General features: G+C 48.4%; 1 protein-coding gene across 1 annotated transcript in view; it reads left to right on the forward strand.

Moving 5' to 3' along the window:
• MSI2 (musashi RNA binding protein 2) overlaps window positions 1-20,353 on the forward strand; it is a 570,680-nt gene that overhangs the window by 270,812 nt on the left and 279,515 nt on the right. The window contains exon 5 of the mRNA XM_015421923.1: window positions 18,649-18,697. Within this exon, the coding sequence (XP_015277409.1) occupies window positions 18,649-18,697 (49 nt within the window). The remainder of the gene's footprint in view (window positions 1-18,648; window positions 18,698-20,353) is intronic.

A 20,353-nucleotide genomic window follows, 5' to 3' on the forward strand; every position in this document is an offset into this window, starting at 1 on the left:
GTATTTCTCTCCTGAATGTCTTTCCCAGTCTATCACATCTCAGAAGTGCATATAACCTGAAAATTGTGGGGGGAGCGGTTTCGGGGCTTGACCTTTTGAAGAAGGTGTGGGGAAGCCCCCAGTATGCAGTCGCAGCTGTTCTCCTCCCCAGTCAGACAGCCGTAGCAGTGGCAAGTGATGAGAAGCGATTTGGGGTGTGTGTGTTGAATGGCAGTCACTAGCCAAGGAAAGCGCAGGCCTGTGCTTCAGTGTCAAAAGCTGCTCCTGTATGACATCTGTCAGAAGCGGGTCTTGCCTGCCTTCTCTCCCCTGCGCCCCACAATAAGTGGTTGATGGTGCAGATGTCTCCCTCCTGGAGTAATTGCCCATCACAGCTCTTTCCTCTCTGCCCATTAACTCAACTACCACCTTTCCCCCCACAACCATCCCTGCAAGACACGCTCAATGACAGTTCCCCGCCCAGGCTGCCTGCTTGCATTGCTTGCGTGGGATCTGGGCCCAGTCACACCTCCTTGCTCCTAGGGCAATCAGTGCACTCAGCCGTGGGGAACGCAGGAACGCTTTGGGCTCTCTGGCCCCGCTTGGTGCAATCACCGTGGAGAGGGCTCATTTCAGGGCATGGTTTCAGCGGTGGTGGGGGCAGGAGAGGGCTCAGAGAGGTCAGCAGAGTGGGTCTCTCTCTTGCTGCTGGGGGACGATGACCCTGTAGCCGGTCTTGGGGCAGGTTGTTCTCAGGCTCCTTGTCAGCCCTCTGACCTGCACAGTCCTTGGATTTCCCCATGCAAAGGAGCTGCTTGACCAAAGCTGTGGCTTTTTAACACTGTCTGTTGTTGAGTGACTCTATCTGTTGTTGGGCAGCCAGTCTGACTCACGATTGGAAGATCTGGACCTGGCATTGCAAGATGTAGCTGGGTGGCTTAGGCTGAGCTGACTGAAATTGAATCCGACAAAGACAGAGGTCCTGTGCCTGAGCCGCAGCAGTCCAGGGTTAGGGATCCCACTACCAACCTTCGATGGGGTGCCACTGGTGTCAGCACTGGAGGTCAGGAGTCCGAGAGTGCTCCTGGATGCCTCCTTAACCATGGAGGCCCAGATAGCAGCCACTGCCAAGTCGGCCTTTTACCATTTTTGGCTGATTAGGCAGTTGGTTCCCTTCTTGGAACGCAATGACTTGGCAACAGTGATCCATGCAATGGGCACCTCGAGACTAGACTACTGTAATGCTCTCTACATGGGGCTGCCCTCGTCCCAAATCTGGAAGCTACAGCTAGTGCAGAATGCAGCAGCCAGACTGTTATTGGGCCTCCCTCTTAGAGAGCACATTCAGCCTGCGTTGAAAGCACTACACTACCTATAGCATACTAGGTTCACTTCAAGGTTCTGGTTCTTACCTATAAAGCACTATATGGCCAGGGGCCTGCATACCTGAGGGGCCGCCTTTCCCCATATGTTCCCCAGAGAGTACTGCGGTCAGGTTCACAGAACCTTCTTTTTCTCCCTGGCATGAAAGATGCCAGGCTGGCCATAACCAGGGCTAGAGCCTTTTCCATGGCAGATCCACTTTGGTGGAATGAGCTCCCTGAGGACATCAGGGCCCTGCAGGATTTATTAAAATTCTGCAGGGCCTGTAAGATGGATCTCTTCTGCCAAGCGTTCGAGATGCCACACTAAATGATTTACCATCTAGCTGAATGGTATGTCCTACTATCCACTCTTGGCCGCCAGCTTACCATTTATGCCCATATGAAAGAACTCAAGCCCTAAGGAGCCTGATACCAGCTGCTGTTTTCCCTATGGTGGATGGTAAGACAGGTCCGCTGTCTTATGTGAGTTGTATTTTAAATGGTTTGTTTGATTTTAAATTGTTAAATTATTATATAGTTTTATTGTCTTATTGTTTATAATGCCTATGACCTTGTTAGCCGCCCTGAGCTTGCCCTGGTGGGGAGGGCGGGATACAAATCTAATGAATGAATGAATGAATGAATGAATGAATGAATGAATGAATGAATGAAACAAACACCAGTCAGAAGTTCACATGGAGGTTGATTTCTGGCGCTTTACGAATAGGAGGAGGGGTGGCTGTCTGGAGGAAGTGAATTTTTCCTCATGCACAGCTTGTCTTGGTTTTATTATCTTTCAGTGCAAACAGTTATTAAAGTAGGAGGGCAAAGGACACCCCCCATGTCTGTCTCTGTAAGGCCCGGTTGTGAAAACCTTGAGTGTATCTGAAGTTATCCTAGCAACTGTAAAGGACTATTAAAGTCTTCAGTGATTTTTCAGCCCTTTCTGCCTGTCAGAGCTCCCTTGTCCCACAAGGCTTTGGGGGAAGGTCAAGAGCAGCAAAATGCACAAGGCTAGGGAGTGAATCCTCACTGCCCAGGGTAATGCACCCCCACCAGTCCCTCTAAGCTAACCGTCAGCTGAGAGACTGAGGGACCAGGTCTCCAGCCCTACCTCTGGATGTTGTCCTTATCTTCAAGAAGGGGGAAAAGGAGGATCCGGGTAACTACCAGCCCATCAGCTTGACGTCTATACCTGGGACAGTTTTAGAATAAATCATCAGACAGTCCTTGAGCATTTAAAAAGCACAGCTGTGATTACTAAGAGCCAGCATGGGTTTCTCACGAACAAGTCATGTCAAACAAACCGTATCTCTTTTTTGAGAAAGTTACTATCTTGCTGGATCAGGGGAATGCTGTAGACATAATTGAACTTGATTTCAGTAAGGCTTTTGATAAGGTTCCACATAATATTCTTGTTGACCAATTGGAAAAACATGGTTTGGATCTTATGGCTGTTAGGTGGAGCTGTAACTGGTTGACAGATCGCACCCAAAGAGTGCTTGTTAATGGTTCCTCATCTTCTTGGAGAAGAGTGGCAACTGGGGTGCCTCGAGGATCTGTCCTGGGACCTGTTTTGTTCAACATCTTTATACATTATTTGAATGAAGGAATAGAGGGAATGCTTATTAAATTTGCAGATGATTTGCAGAAAAATTGGGAGGGACAGGACATATGGTAGAAGACAGAGTCAGGATACAGGATGATCTTGACAGGCTGGAAAACTGCACTAAAACAAATAAAATGAATTTCAACGGGAATGAATGTAAAGTTCTGCATTTAGGTAGGACAAATCCAGTAATAAGGATCTAGGTGTCTAAGTAGACCATAGACTGAACACGAGTCAGCAGTGTGATGCAGTAGCTAAAAAGTCAAATGTGATTTTGTGCTGCATTAACAAAAGTATAGTGTTCAGATCACACGAAGTGACGGTATCGCTTTACTCTGCTCTGGTTAGACCTCACCTAGAGTGTTGTGTTCAGTTTTGGGCACCACAATTGAAGAAGGATATTGACAAGCTGGAACATGTCCAGAGGAGGGCAACGAAGATGGTGAGGGGTCTGGAGACCAAGTCCTGCGAGGAAAGGTTGAAGGAGCTGGGTATGTTTAGCCTGGAGAGGAGACAACTGAGAGGTGATATGATAACCCTCTTCAAGTACTTGAAGGGCTATCATATAGAGGATGGTACAGAGTTGTTTTCTGTTGGACCAGAACCAGTGGGTTGAAATTAAATCAGAAGAGTTTTTGGCAAAACATTAGGAAGAACTTCCTGACAGACCGGTTCTTCAGTGGAACAGGCTTCTTTGGGAGGTGGTGGGCTCTCCTTCTTTGGAGGTTTTCAAACAGAGGCTAGATGGCCATCTGACAGCAATGTGGATTATGTGAACTTGAGAGGGAGGGCAGGAAGGGTTTCCTCAGTGCTTAGTTCTCGTGGCCCTTTCTTACACGCCCAGGGAAATGCTGATCACCATTTTGGAGTCAGGAAGCAATTGTTCTCCAGGCCCTTTTGGCCAGGGACCCTGGAGGTTTTTTGTCATCTTCTGGGCATGGAACAGGGGTCACTGGGAATGTGTGGGAGAGAGGTATTTGTCAATTTCCTGCCTTGTGCAGGGGGTTGAAGTAGATGACCCTGGCGGTCCCTTCCAACTCTTATTCAGGATTTAGTCCTCTGGCCAGACTGAACATACAAAGTCGAGACAGAACTCCAGAGTCCCCATTCCCAAGTCAGGGGTTCTGGGCACACAACGCCCAACCCACCTACAGTCAAAAGGATGGCCATAAGCCAGGCAGGCAGGCCCAAGGGCACAGGCCAGAATGAATAGTTGTGCTTTATGCCAGACTGCCCACAGCTGGCCTGATCCTGCTTGACCAATCAGGTGTGCTGCAGCTGGCACATGCCCATGGTCAAGCAGCTCACTCACTCCCAGGGCTCCTTGCGCTAATGAGATGGAGTGTGAGTGCGAAACTCTCTCTGGTCTCTGGCGTTGAAGCTCACTTGCACCTATGCCTGACTCCATCTCATCCCTTATCTCCCTGGGAACTACAAGTCAGCATGACATTAATGCTTTCAGCAACTTGACTAGGCCCAAGAGCCTGGACCAAACTTTGAAAGGGCAAGAAATGGCTAAACAAGGCCAGTTTCTGGACAAGCCCACCCCATTTTATCCTTCCCCTGAACAGCTCTGAGCCAAGGTTTGGTCCATCCCATCCTCTTCTCGACTTGGAAAGTAAAACCTTAAATATTGCAAACCTATTACTTGGTCTTTGTCACAGAGAGAAAAGTTTATTGATCAGAGAGAGGAAAGGGGAGATGGAAAACAGAACTGTTTATTGACTATCTGTTGTTGATGTTAATTTAGTAACAAAATGTCTAATCCCCCCCCCCCCGTCTGCTGAGGTTTTGAGAGTATTTAGTGTAATGCCCTCTCATTTGATGCTCTTAATTAGTTTGGATTAATCAGTTCTTGTAAGCTACCACATTGGGCCATGTGGGTATAAATGTTTGGAGTTGTACTTTGCCTTTTACAAAAAAAAAAAGAACCCTCAAATATTAGAGGATTTTATTTGGTTCAGCGGAAAAGTCTATCACATGATGCTGCCGAGGAGAAGGCTTCAGAGGCCTGTGGTCAGCCTGGGGATTGTCCTATGCCTGGTGGAGGCAGGATATTTTCCACCCCCAGTGGGCATTGCCTGCTGGTACTCCAGTGCCTTTAAGAGAGACTTTTAAAAAATGCTGTCATCAACATCACTTCCAGGGAAACCCAGAAGTAATGTTATGGTTCTCTAGGATTCACTGAAAGCTCTATGGTTTTACCTAGAGAGATGTGATGTCACATCTGGGTTTTCCAATAAGTGAAGCCACACTGTTGCCATCAGCCTCCCCCCCCCCCCCCCGCCCCGGAGTGCATCTCACCAATGCAAACAGGATTAGGTCTGGGACTGTAATTTGGAAACTGCTCCCAAATCTGAGTCGTCCGGGGTCAAAGTGGAGGGTGAGGGAGAGGTCAGTTTTGCTTCCTTCTGCTTTTCCTGCTGGGTCCTCAGACTATTTCCCTGAACACAAACCGCTTGTGTCTCGATGGGAACAAAGAAGCGTGAGAAAAGAGCTGTTGTGCCTTTGGCTCCATTCTATTCAGCCTTTGCATATTCAGACTCTTCTACATTCTCTTTTGGGCTGTGCCACTTAGATTTCAGTGGCACTGATGGGGCTTCTGAATGAATAGCCTCTTTCTACCCCCAGTCCTGCTCTTACCTTCTACTGTCTTCAATGAGATTTGTTTTTTTCCTATATAGAGTCTCCCCCCAAGTACTCACCTTTCTTTCCATTGACTTTGCCCCTCTCCCTGCCATGTTTTATTTTTTTTCCAAAGGCAGTTATAGAACATCTCTTTTCCTTGCTGCACTTTATCTGTTCAGGAGGTATTGAGAAATGCTATTGTGTCACTGGACGGTGGAGGAAAGCAGCTATTCTCCTCTTACAATGGTTGCCCTACAAAAAATCACGCCGAGTGGGGCAAACTTAGAAAGGGCAGAGGCAGAGATAAAATGTTCTGACCTTCCGAAACAAAAAAAAAGATAACCAATTAGGCCTGGTTAAAAGGGCATCCTGGCTTTAAAACATCCCCGGGTATCACCCGATGGTTGGTCCGAACAATACACTGTACTCAGGAGAACTTTTTCCTGCCCCACCCAGGCTTTTGAATCATACAAAGTTATAACTTTGCATGTGGCTCTCTCCTTTGGATGAAATCTTTTTATCTGTTGCTTTTCCTGTGCTGTTTTGGAGTCCAAAACAGAAATTGGTTCTCCTTCCATCTTCCCGAAAAGCTTGGATGGAGCACAGGTGTCCCAGAGTTGCCATTTGCTCCTTGATTGAGTGGCCTTCTAAGTTCAGAGTTAAGGTTTCATGGGTCAGCCTGGGCTCAGCAATAGCGAGGATTCATTGGGCGAAAAGGAGCCCTGAATAGCCAGCCCCAAGTAAACAGAAGCCGACCAGCAAGAAAATGAGCTGCAGGCGTGTCAGGATTCACAGTCAACCACTGTGTTGGATCCCACATCTCCACCTTCCAGCCCTGTTTCAGCAGGTGAAAGTCAGTTGGCTGTTCCCATCCCTCCGGGATCACTTTTACACCCTTAGAGTGCCATAGATGGAGGCTGAGAATGTAGCTACAGGCAAGACGGCAAAGTGCATGTCTCCTGGCCTGACACCAGCTGCTTGCTGGTAATGAAGATGAGTTGTTGCAGGACTGACCCTGAGTAGCTGGCTGAATGATTGACAATTAGGCATGCGGCTGTAAAGCCACCCAAGGAAGGCTGCTGGGTATGGACGCAATGCATACGCTATATGTTGACCTACTGCCAATTTCTCGTCTGGTTAATCTGATATTTTAACCTGGACTGAATGACATTGCTTTGCTGAATCTCTGGCACTCTGATCTCAGACTGAACAACACTGCTTGATCTCTGGAGCCCTGACGCCAGACTTTCAAACCCACTTCTACCCACACCTTTTTTGGCCAACAGGCCAGGGCATGGTCACCAGTGTTCCCTCTAAGCTAAGTTAGTGTGAGCTAGCTCAAGTTTTTTAGCCTCCAGCTCACAGATTTTTCTCTTAGCTCAGGAAGGATGGCTCCAGAGCAAACTAATTTATGCAGTAGCTGAATGGCTTGCTCACAACTTTAATGCCAGAAGCTCACAAAGTAGAATATTTGCTCACAAGACTCCATAGCTTAGAGGGAACATTGATGGTCACCAGATATTCTGAGCCCGCCAGTCAGTACACTTTGCATCCTTCCCACCGCATAAACTGCAGGATGGACGATGCAGCTTCCTCCCTGGTAGATTTGGCTGCTTAGAACCATGCACTGCAGGTTCAGGAAAAACAGCTGACCAATGTGTTGACCGCGCTCCAAACACAGCAGGCATCTGCCACTGCCGCAGCTCTGCCCCCCCTGAAATGCCCTGAAAGTCCTCTGGAGAAGTTTTTTGGGGGGCACAACAAATTTCCTGCATTTCTGTCACAATGTAAGCTATATAATAAGCTGTGGGAATGGGATTTTCTCGACGACAGAATCAAGGTTGGCTTTGTCTTGAGTCTCTTAAAGGGGACAGCTGCCAAGTGGGCCACACTGTTGCTCCTTTCCAACTCTCTGCTAGTGACAAATTTCTCTGTTATGCACATGAATTCTGTTTTTGCTGATCCTCAGAAAGCTGAATGGGCCAATTGCCACATTCAACATCCACATCAGGGGAGAGGTTTAGTGCCAGATTATACCATGGCCATATGATTGTGCCATCAACCTGGTCCCTGGTGCTCCCTTGACTAGTGGACAGTTATACTCCCTGTCAGAACCAGAACCCTTTGGGAGTTCCTGGCCAAGAATTTGCAGAGGGGCTTCATTTGTCCATCTACATCTCCAACCTCAGCCCCTATCTTGTTTGTAAAAAGAAATCTGGGGAATTATGCCTATGTAATGACTACTGGAGGGGCTGCAGTGGCTCAAGTGGTTAAGACGCTGAACTGCAGACCGGAAGGTTGGTAGTTCAGCAGTTCGAGACCCAAGTGCCACAAGAGGGAGTGAGCTCCCGTCTCTGGTCCCAGCTCCTGCCAACCTAGCAGTTCGAAAGCAAGAAATTGCAAGTATAGATAAATAAGTACCGCTTTGTTGGGAAGGTAACAGCATTCCGTGCACCTTGGTGTTTAGTCATGCCGGTCATATGACCACGGAAACGTCTATGGACAGCGCTTGGTCTTCGGCTTTGAAACGGAGATGAGCACCGCAACCTAGAGTTGGATCTGACTGGCTTTCAAGCAAGGGAAACCTTTATTTTTACCTAATTACTACAGGGCACTCAGTCGAATCACCATCAGGGACTTCTATCAACTGCCTCTGATTTCAGAGCTTCTGGACCAGTTGTGGGGGGGCCCAGAAATACACCAAGCTGGATCTTCAAAGCACTTACAACTTGGTGCACATATGTTCCAGGGGCAAATGGACGTCCATGTTTGGTACCCAGTATGGCCAATATATTTGGGCTATGTAATGCCCCAGCTGTGCCATTTGGGCTATGTAATGCCCCAGCTGTGGTCCAGCATTTTATGAATGGCATCTTCCTGGACCTTCCTGGACTTACTGGATCGCTTCATCATAGTCTATCTTGATGGCATTTTTATTTTCTCTCAGAACCCAGAACTGAACACTCTGAACATGTGCAGGTCATCCTGCAATGCCTCTGGCAATATGGCTTGCATACCAAGCTGGAAAAAATGTGCATTCAGTCTGGATGCCATGGAATTCCTGGGCCAACTCACCCCACAAGGCATAAAGATGGAGGGTGAGCTGTCCTGGCAGGCACCTCGGAATCAGAAGGCCATCCAGCAGTTTCTGAGTTTCTCCAACTACTATCGACAGTTCATCCTGGTCTTTGCCTCCCTAGTTGTGTCCCTTGCCAAGTTGCTACAGCTCCAAGAATCTTTCCATTGGTCAGCATAGGCTCAGCAGGTTTTCCAGGACCTGAAGACCTGGTTTGCAACCAACCCACTGCTACATTATCCAGACCCAAGCCTACCATTCGTGGTTGAGACCAATGCCTCCAGTGTCACAATGGGTGCTGTGCTATCCCAGTGTGAAACCCCTACCAGACCCCTACAACCCTGTGCTTACTATTCACGACAACTGAACGCTGCCAACAAAAACTATACCATCTGGGAGCTTTTGAGGTCTGGTAGCACCAGACCTGACAAACGGTGAATGTTTGTATGGACCATCATAATCTCGAACACCTGCAAACTGCTTGCCGGTTGAACCAAAGGCAGATTCAGTGATCCCTGTTTTTCTCCTGGTTTACCTTTACAATTACTTATATCCCCAGTTTCCAGAACAAGCTGGCAGATGCCCTCTCTTGAAAACCAGAGTTTGCTTCTCCAGCCCTTAAAGAAAAGCCCCTACCACCTGAGGTGTTTGCTACCATGTCTCCCATATAATCCAAAGCACAGTGAGGCCTACATAACAGAATTTGTTCAAATGTGACTGCCATTGGTTTCTAGGGAGTGTGCTTCTGGAGAAAGGGGTCAGCAGTTCAAGTTGAGTGGAAGAGGGACCCTTATAAGTTTTATTCTGTGTATAAGCTTTCATGTGGACTCCAACTTTGTCATTATGACTAATGTTCCCCATCTCTGGGGGTTCAGCTGATCCTTTCAAAAGGGGGATAGTGACATGATTTACTGTTTCCCTGTAAGGGCTGTGTGGCCAGGCCTTGTCTGAATGGGGTCACTCTCCTCCCACCTTGACCTCACGAACATGTGGATATTTGTAATATGTTTATTAAGCTGTTGATGAAGAATCCCCAAGGTGCCAGGGTCACACAGAAGGAAGCCCCATGCTAACTGGCTGGGAGCACGGTCACCTAGGTGACTGAGCCGGTTCTGCGTCACCCTGTGCGGCACTTCCCTGCAGACAAAGGGCTGCTCCCTTAGCAGCCAGGTTCCTTGCCACTTGTTACCCTGGCTACAAAAGTAGCTTAAAGCAACTCTGTCAGCAAAGGGACTTCAGAGCAGAGCAGGAGAAGGGGCTGCCTTCTGGGGTGTTGGGAGCTTGCTAGGACTCCTGGCAACAGCAAAGACTTGCATCCAGTCTAATAGGTGATGAATACCTGAGCTGTGTTTCCCCCACACACCTGTTGACCGAGTAAACATGGGAGGAAACAGCTTAATCCAAACCCCCTCCCCCCCAAGGATATGGGCAATGGGATGACTGGCATGGAATCAGATGCCATCATTTAATGAAGGATCCCCTACATGTTTGGAGGCAAACTGGCTGGAGTGGCTCGTGTTAGCCTCATTTCAGCAAGGCTTGTGTGGAGCGTGTGGGAGGGGGTTGTTTGGAATGAGAGTGTGTGTGTCTTGAAGCAGTTCAGTTGGAGTTTTGAGGTTTCAATGAGAGTCTGTCAGTTAGTGAGTTCAGTCAGTGAAGGTTCTGATAGTTCTGTGTGGGATCTTAAAGAGTACAGTATATATGCCTTCAAAGTGAGACTCTACAGATCTGGAAGGAAGTTAAAATTACCAAGAGCTTAGCCTGTGTGGCTGCCTATAGGAAAGAGAGATTCCTGTTAGTGTTGGATCTGAGTGTCAAAAGAAAAAAAGAAAAGAAAAAAGGACAGTGTGCGTGATACTTTTGACAGACATATTTACAAGTCCCTTATTCCCAAACAGTTACAGAATAATCAACCTCATATTTTGTTCTTATTTCAATAAATCATCTTTTGTTCAAGTTTATCCCAGAATTCAGTCCTATCTTTCCTCAGGACCACATAGATCCCTGAAAAGCCCAAGACTCTGGGTCACATTACCAGTGGCAAAGGAGAGAAGGTTTGGAAGTCCTTAAATTCCTGGTGGCAGCAGAAAATACCCAGTTTACAAAAGCAAAGAACACATATAAAATGAAAACCAGTCCTCCCAAATAAGAGGACGCCACAGACTGGCTTTGCATACCACGAGCTCAGGGGTCTATAGCCTGTAGCTTCAGAGACAAATATGACTGTTTGAAGAAGAAAATGAAATCTTTAAGTTAAGGTCTACTGGAGGTGAAGGCAGGATGCTAGAGTAACCAGTACATGGAAGCAATGCCAGGCAGCGGTTATAATGGGACTAAAGAGCTTCTTAGAAATGCTTTACTGAAAGGCAAACGGTAGAGCGGCGCAATCCAAGTGCAAATGATGTGCAGATTTATGCCAGTGTGCTAAAAAGTTGCACAGGGCGTTCCTGTATATATGTATGACTTCTTGTGAGACCTCATGTGTGTCGCTTACCTTATGAAGAAGAAGAAGAAGAGATTGGATTTATACCCCACCCTTCACTACCTGAAGGCGTCTCAGAGCGAATTACAATCTCCTTCCCTTTCTCTCCCCACAACAGACACTCTGTGAGGTAGGTGGAGCTGAGAGAGCTTTTTCGAGAACTGCTCATGAGAGAACAGCTCTGAGAGAACTTGTGGCTGACCCAAGGTCATACCAGCAGCTGCATGTGGAGGAGTGTGGAATCAAACCTGGTTCTCCCAGATTAGAGTCCGCGCTCCTAACCACTGCATGAAAGGACTTGCAACAATCAGTTTTCATGCTACAGAAACTTTATGGCATTAGTAATCAGCATGACACTTATCAGTAACATCCCACTGTATAGTGTCAGTTATACTAACAGACTCTCTTATACTGGCTGTTTGAGCTCTTGCTCTGAACTTTGACATCAGTTGGGGGTTTAATTCTAAAAAGTTGCAGACCAGGGCGCTAGAAGGAGTCAAGAGAGCTGCTACCTTGAACAAAGCTTAGGTGTCCTTCACTTCCTGGACGTTTGCAGTTTGAGATCTGGCTAGGATCTCAATCTGGTTTAAGCTCTTCCTGTGTTCTTTAGATGAAAACTGGGTACTCACGTGGTCCAGAAATGCTGAAGGAAGTCCTGGACCTGATTAGGCACTTTGGGTTGCGTCCCTATTTTACCTGAATTACATTTCAGCAAGGTAGTGAACCCTTACAGGGTTTTGGTGTTTGGGGTTTGTTTGTTTTTAGTGCAAACTGATAATGTTACTGATCACACTTTTTAAAATTTACTTAGATATGTGTGCCCCACTTTTCTCCCCATTGGGGACTTACAATTATCCCCACCTCCATTTTATCCTCCCAACCACCACCACCCTCAGATAGGTTAGACTGAGGGAGAGCAATTGGCCCATGGTCACCCAGTGAGCTTCCATGGCTGAGTTTGGATTTGAACCTGGATCCACACCACACTAGTTATTAACTAGTCACCATTGAATTAAGTGATGTATGCTGGTGCTACAGTGATGGAGCTATTTCTCTACCACCTACTGATCCCCAGGTCGTTTGATGCTCCCATATAATAAGCTGTGGGAATAGACTTAGTGTGAGAATGTCCAGTGCTTAACAAGGACCTGTTTATTTATGATAAACTCTGTAGAAGATCCAAGGCAAAACTATTGCCATCAGGAACCACTCAATAAACGTATTTGTATTTTGACTTTTTGGTTTAAGCTCTTCCTGTGTTCTTTAGATGAAAACCGGGTACTCCTAAAAGCAGTTTGTATCTTCCTGACTCTCGGTGCTGCAAAACAGCTGTGAAGTGCCATAAAGCACTGCTGGAAAATGGATCCGCACTCAGCAGCATGTCAGGTTTCACCTGGAATCAACGGAGTCACTTTCCATAGAAAAGGTTACTTTATTGAAGCCATGGATCACTGAACAGGTCTCTGATTGGAATAACATAATGCGGAAGCACAAGCAACATAAAGGGAAATCAAAATCACTTTTAACCAATGATCATTATTCCCGCCCTGATATCCAGAGCATTTTTGCGCGCTCATTTCATGAGAAAGCAACGGCCCCTGCTATCAGCAGCTAGCAGTTCCCATAGACTCTACTAATTAAAACAAAGGCTAGAACTCTCTGTCTCCCACCTGTTGTCCTTGAGAAGAAAGCAGTTCCCCAACAAGCATAGTCATTACATCTACGCCTGCGCAAGCAATTCTACACTGTTAGCAAGCAGTTACACAGAGGAACAGTTTGCACCATACATGGGGGGGGGGTATTGGATATAGGGGACTCATATATACACTGAAAGACATTCATTGGCAGCTTGCTGACACAGCATCGGTGGAAAGGCAAAGGAGACATAATAACATAAGAGAAGCCATGTTGGATCAGGCCAGTGGCCCATCCATGAGTTTTGTTTTGTTCATATTATTTAAGCTTGTGAATGCATTGGACCTCCAAGAAGTAGCTGCAGATTTCGCAGAATTACAACTGACTTCTAGATGACAGAGACCAGTCCCTCTGGAGAAAGGGCCGCTCTGGAGGGGGGGCTCCGGGCTGTTATACCTCGCAGAGGTCCCTTCCCTCCGCAGACCCTGCCTTTTCCAGGCACCTCCACCAAATCTCCCGGAATTTGCCAGCCCAGAGTTGGCAACGCTAGGGAGGAGTGAGCATGCCACTCACAATTGAAAGAACTTGGGGGCAGACTCATGGAGGCGGCAAGGAATGTTTGTTATTTATTTATTATTTATTATAGTCGATTTATCAGCCGCCCTTCCCTGCAAGCACGGATCTGGGCGGCTTGTCTCAGAGATAGCACGGCTCGGGGCGGCTTGCCTCAGAAATAAATATAATATAATTGAGTTAAAACAACATTAAAGTACTTAAAAACAGTCAGAAAACAACACTCATTCCAAGATGGTGGTAATTTCCACCAGCATATAGTTAGACTCTGTCTCAAGTTTTAGGAGTGCTAGCTATTAGTTTCAAAGTGTGCACATTTTAGTTTCTTAAAATGTGCACACTTTGAAAAGAAAGAACCAAAAGAATGCCGCCATCGCCTATCACCTGTATTTGCTTGAAACTGTGATGGTTTTAACTGTTTTATCTGTTTTAAAATATTTTATGTTTTACTATATTTGTATACATGCCTGTAAGCTGCCCAAAGCCTGCCTCAGTGGGGAGCGCGAGATACAAATCAAACAAAACAAACAAACAAACAAATAAACACTATGTCACACAGTGGCCAAAACCCAGGTGCCCTCAGGAGCTCCACCAGTGGGGCCAGAACTCCAGAAACCCTCCCACTGTTGCCCCCTAAGCACCAAGAATACAGAGTATCCCTGTTCCATCTATGCCTTGTGGCTCATAGCTACTGATGGACCTCTGCTCCATATGTTTATCCAATCTCCTCTTGAAGATGTCTGTGCTTCTGCCGCCACCACTTCTTGCAGCAGTGAATTCCACATGTTCTAAACTTACTGCTCATTCATTTCATTGAGTGCTCAGAAGCAGGCCTGTAGCCATGGGGGGGGCGTTTTTGCAGACAGTGCCCCCCACAGATGACCCCCTAGCCCTCCCTTCCCTCCCCTGACCCCCAGGAGCCCCATCGGCAAAGACACGTGCCTGCCTGCCTCCTTGGCGCTCCCCAGCAGCAGCATGGCCTGCCTCCGAGGCCTCACTGCGCCTGCACCACTGCGCTGCTGCTGAGGGAGAGCCCAGGAGGCAGGAGGGGCATCATGACTCCTCCTCGTGCTCAGCGCCCACTGCCCTGCCCTGCCTGCCTCCTCGGCTCGCCTTGTCCCTCACCGCTCCCGGCGCACAGGAGGCTCCTGAGCTGCCACAAACGGGGAGGGCGAAGGAAAGCCCGCCCGCTGTCCAATTACTTCCTGGTGACATCACAAGTGATGCCACCATGTCGGGCATGTGCCCCCGCCGAAAGGTTTCTGGCTGCAGGGCTGCTCACAAGTTCTTGTATTGTGAGAAACAGCGAAAAGCACTCTTTTCTCTACCTTCTCTATCCCATGCACAGCTTCGTAAGTGTTTCATGAGCCTTGACTTCTCCACTTTTTGAGGGCCAAACTAGGCGTGATGATGTCCTCATGGCTGCCACAAGGATGCCACCCCCACGCATCCCAATCCTGATCAGGCCTGCGGTGCAGTACCAGTGCCAAGACGGCCGGGGGTGGGGGGCAGCGACCATTTTGGCTCTTGATAAGGCACGGTGGAGGGGGGGGGAAACAGGAGTGCTTCAGCCGCACCCTGCAGGTCCCATCAGGATCGGGTCCTCTTGTCACTTTAAAGGGGCCTTGTCATCTTCATGGTCTCCATTACGTCAAGTTTGGTCCTGAGTCTTTCAAGATCAAACAAAGTTGTGTCCATCTACAGAGCCAAATGAAACGTGACCAGGCAAAATCTAATTCTTTTTATTGAATCTCCTTTCTGTTGGAGACAGTTCACGTGAAACGACTTGTTTTTAGACAAATTCCTTTGGAGACTTCTTTATGGGCAGAGCATTTGGCTGATGAGATTCCCGGCATGCTCAGCTGGGGCAGCCCCCAGGGGTGTGTGTGTGTGTGTGTGTGCAGATGAAGGATGCAGATGAAAAGACCTCTACGGGAGCATTCTCTTCCTCTTGAGAACCAGTGCTGGATCTAGGTGTGGCTGCACAGATTAAAAGTAGGCAGAATAAATCACACAAATCCCAGCGAAACTTGAAAGCCATTTTTGTCACACTGGGATATGTTTAGTCAGTCAGACCCTTCTCCTCTCTGAAGTGGAAAGCCGGAACTGATGCAAATGTGACACCCCCCCACCCCCACCCCCGCGGGCTGCCTTCTCTCCTCTCCTGTTGCTTTTCAAAAGGGCTTTGTGGCTGAGCAGGTTTCCCCTCCCAGGCACTCCTCTGGAATCTTGCTGGGTTTGGTGGCTAAATTTTCCAGGCTGTGGCTCCACTCTCCCCCAGTGGCTGAGCAGATGGGGAGGGGGCCACAGAGGAATCATAGAATCATAGAGTTGGAAGGGATCTCCAGGGTCATCTAGTCCAACCACCTGCACAATGCGAGAAATTCACAAACCCACACGCCCAGTGACCCCCTGCTTCATGCCCAGAAGATGACAAAAAACCTCTGGGATCCCTGGCCAAACCGGCCTGGAGAAGAATTGCTTCCTGACCCCAAAGTGGCAATCAGCATTTCCCTGGGCGTGTAAGAAAGGGCCACAAGAACTAAGCACTGATAGCAACCCTTCCTGCCCTCCCTCTCATGATCTGCCTAAGTCCTCAGAATCAGCATTGCTCTCAGGTGGCCATCTGGCCTCTGTTAGAAAACCTCCAAAGGAGGAGAGCCCACCACCTCCCAAGGAAGCCTGTTCCACTGAGGGACCCCTCTTAACTGTCAGGAAGTTCTTCCTAATGTTTAGGAGAAGGGGACTTGGGTTTCGGGAGAGCTTTCCCAGACAAAGGAGGCTTTGGCAGAGGGCTGCTCCTTTTTCAGGAAGGGTTTGATCCAAGGGCAATGGCAGACCAAGGCCTTTCTCACACAGTACTGAGTGAGCTTTTGTATTCATGACACCCCTTCTTCAGGCTGGAGGTCTAACAGAAATGGAGGCCAATAGTAAAGCACGTGTACTAATGCCAGGCTAGGCAACTGGCTCCCTTCCGGTCTCACCCCAACCTAGCCACTGAATCCCCGCAACGGTCACCTCCAGGCTTGACTACTGTAACTCGGTCTATGTAGGGCTGCTCTTGAGACTGACCCGGAAACTTCAACTGGTCCAGAATGCAGCTGTGTGTGTCCTTGCAGGAAACCCAGCTAGAGCCCACATTCTCCCAGCGCTTTGCCAGCTGCACTGGCTCCAGACTGAATACTGGATCAAGTTCAAGGTTCTGGTTTTAACCTTTAAAGCCCTATATGGTTTGGGACCAACATACCTGCAGGACTGCCTCTCCTGGCATACCCCCCCCCCCAAGAGTATTGTGCTCATCACATACCAATACAGTGGTGACTCTGGGCCCACGGAATACCTGACTGACTTCAGGTAAATCTAGAGCCGCTTTAGCCATGGCCCCAGCTGAGATCCGTCTAATTTAGGCCTCCCCTTTTCTCTCCCCCTCCCTCCCTCCCTCCCTCTGCCTGGTATGGTACAATTGTAATCATCCAGAGAGGTATGATGATTTTGCACCATCTGATTAGCTTAACACTGTATTGTTTTAATATGTTAACTGTTCAGTTTTTAAAATGTTTAATTTAATATCCTGATTGCATTTATTGATTTTAATATGATGTTACCCGCTCTGAGCCCACATCACTGCAGGAGAGCAGGATATAAAGCCAATAAATAAATAAATAGGTCTCCCATGAGTAGGACTTAAGATGGAGCAAAGGAGATGTCCTGCAGATGTCATGAGGTTTGGCTCTGCTAGCTACAACAGACACCTCCAGTTGCACCAGAAACAGCAGTTGCTTCAGATTTTAGTTTTTAACATTTGTGCTTTTCCTCTTTCTCCCACCCCCCCTCCTTTTATATTTATTTTATTATTTATTTACTTCCTTTAATATCCCCCTTACTCCCCAGGGGGAACCCAAGGCGGCTTACACAATTCTCCCCTCTCCCGTTTTGTCCTTGCAACACCACCACCCTGCGAGGTAGGCTGAGACTGTGTGACTGGATCACCCAGCAAGCTTCCACGGCAGAGTGGGGATCAGAACCTGGTTCTCTAGGGTTCTAGTCTTGACATGCTAACCACTATACCACATTGCCTTTTCCTGCAGCCAGCCCCCCAGGTGAGCTGGCAGAGCAATCGGGCCTCTTCACCATCTTTTCTAGGGTTATCAATTTTGCATGAAAAGCTGTGCTTCCTTAAGCTGATCTGGACAGGAGTGAGAGGGTCTCTCTGTAGCGGGCTCTCTGGAATGGAAAGCTAGGGGGAAAGCTGCCACTCCATTGGGCGGGGGGGGCACCCCTCCTTGCGGGATGCCTGCAGGATCCTGGCAGCAGAATTCCTAACCCGTCTTGCCTGCTCCTGGTTCAGGTTCCATTGAGTCTTGCAGCTGTTGGGTTTCCATTGATTACAGGGTGTTATCTTTTCTTCTGTGGGTCTTGGACAGTGCCCAGCGAATCTCTGGGGCCAGTCTTCCTACCTTTGCCCCAGGTTTGTGTGGGTATACTGTGAGATAGGTGTCATGTGTCAGGGGGGTGCTGGTGACCTACCAGTGTGATCCAAGTTCAGATAAATGCAGGATGACATGCTGGGGTGTTTGCAGAGGGAACATGGATCTCAGGAGACACCATAACAATATCCCCCTTTGGATGAAAAGGGTGAGGCACTTGGAACCCAAATATGCTCCCAGGAATAACGGACCCAGCATGCTCTACACTGTGATGCAGTCATGCTCATAAGTGTCACTTGCTGATTTCATGAAATTCCGTTGTTTTTCGTTTCGTGTGTCCAGATGCAGTCACAACTGCTTTGTGGGTTCCTGATGTCATGTGGAGGAGGAGAGGCTTGAGATCTCCTTTCTCAGGTGTCCCTACCAAAAATGTTTATTTACTATGTGCAGACATTCCTCTTCCATGGAGCTCCCAATGTTCTGCCATCAAGATTTCCATCCTGCCCTGCCCTGCCCTGGATAGCCCAGGCAGGCCTGATCTTGTCTCATCATCTCGGAAGCTGTGTCGGCCCAGCCCTAGCTAGTACTTGGACGGGAGGCCTCCAAGGAATACCAGGGTCGTGACGCAGAGGCAGGCAGTGGCAAGCAGAAGTCAGCTTGACTTGGTGGCAAAAAAAAAAAGAATGAAAAAAGATTTCCGTCCTTGTCCACACCCACCTGGCTTCAGCAAAGCGGCCCTGTGTTGTGTCCTGAGGACCTGGCCTCCTGGCTCACGTACTTCCTTGATCACTTCCTAATTTGATTTTAAACATTGTAAGATGGTTTTTTTAAGGAACACTGAGTTAAGCTTCTTCCTTCCTTTTATGTCTTGGCAGGTAGAGGATGCCATGCTTATGTTTGACAAGACCACCAACAGACACAGAGGTAAGAGGGGGCAACTGATCTACAGCGATGAGGTTCGTTTTCCGCTTTAGATGGGCCTGGTGATGGCCAGTTGCGGGATCTTTTCTGGACTGTGGGATTAGTGTTGTGTATAACTTGACTAAGCGCAAGTGATTTTCTGGCTCAAAAGAGGGGATCGGTAATTGGATCCCCTGTGGCCAGCAAGAAGGCTGTTGGCGGCTCCCCTGGCTAAAAGAAGCAGAGATGTGCCTTGTGACTCAGCGTTCAGTGAAAGACGGAGTTTGTTGGACTCTTATTCCAGCAGATTTTGGGGGCGAGCTGCTGAGCACTCAGTATCACAGAGAGGGGTGTTCCTCCTTCAGGTCTCGGAAAGTTCTCTTGGTATGGAATGAGAAGTCACTTGCTTCGGTCAGCTCCTCTCTGCTTTGACTTCTCCTGATATGGAAGGAACCCGTTTTTTCCAAATGCCTGGCATGTTAAAAATACTTTCAGGTCTATGTGATACCCGATCATTGGCAGAGATGAGAGCGCAGTCTTTGTAACAGCCAGGCCTGTGGCTTCTGTATCCCTCTGCCTTAGACATGGGTTAGGGAAATGGAGAGTGTATCATTCTTGCACTCGGCGGCAGTGGGGTATCAAGACCGGGTGGGGGGGTCGTCTTACCCGGTTTTGTTTACACTGGGGATGGTGAGCATTCTCAAAGTCATCATGTGCCTGTGAGTTGACATGTCTCCCTCCCTTGCAGTCACAACGGTTGTCATTTGTTTTCAAACCCTTCCTTATTCACCTCTTGTCCCAGCCAGCTCCCCACCATGAGCTTGACCTCACTCCACCCAGCCCCAACTCCACTATCCCCAGAAAACAGATGGGGAGACTTGCGTTGAGCAGGAAAAGGCTTCTGATTGGCCATCTCTGAGTGCATCATGAATGTGGGAGGGAGGATGGCCCTTGTCATTCTCCCACTGAGGCGGAGGACATCTCCATGGGTTATTCCCATCATTCCTTAGGGAGGCAGGAAACACTTTTTTCTCCTTCCTGTTGGCGCCTTGGGAATAGCCCAGCCCCTCAGTTCTATTCCTGCCTCATAGGGAGCAGCAGTGAAAGTTTAGGCTCTACCTTTCACAGAGTTCTTCATTACAGATTTTTCCTTCCTTTTTTATCCTGAACTATCTACTTCTAATCCCTGCTCTCTTCTGCTAAATTCTTCCTTTATTCTACCTGTCCCTCCGGCGTGAGTCAAGTCTAAGTAGGGCTCGCGCCGCGAATTGAGTGCTGAGGTGCAAACGGCCAGAGACGATGCGGTCGGCCGAAGAGCACTCCAACGGCTTTTCCTCCGGAGAGGAAGAAGCAGAGATTGCCGCGACGGCGGCCGACAGTGGGTCCAACTTGCCCTCCGGGCTTGCTTGTGTCTCCCCGACTACCCTAGCAGAGACGGCGGCGGCAACACAGCGCGCTTTTAAACGGCTCCGCGCAGCCGAAGAAGAGGAGCGCGCCAAAATCGGACGAACGAAGACGTCCGGCCCCTTCCTTATTCACCTCTTGTCCCAGCCAGCTCCCCACCATGAGCTTGACCTCACTCCACCCAGCCCCAACTCCACTATCGCCAGAAAACAGATGGGGAGACTTGCGTTGAGCAGGAAAAGGCTTCTGATTGGCCATCTCTGAGTGCATCATGAA

Source organism: Gekko japonicus, unplaced genomic scaffold (assembly GCF_001447785.1).
Source record: "Gekko japonicus isolate JY-2015 unplaced genomic scaffold, Gekko_japonicus_V1.1 scaffold43, whole genome shotgun sequence".
Classification (NCBI taxonomy): Eukaryota; Metazoa; Chordata; class Lepidosauria; order Squamata; family Gekkonidae; genus Gekko; species Gekko japonicus.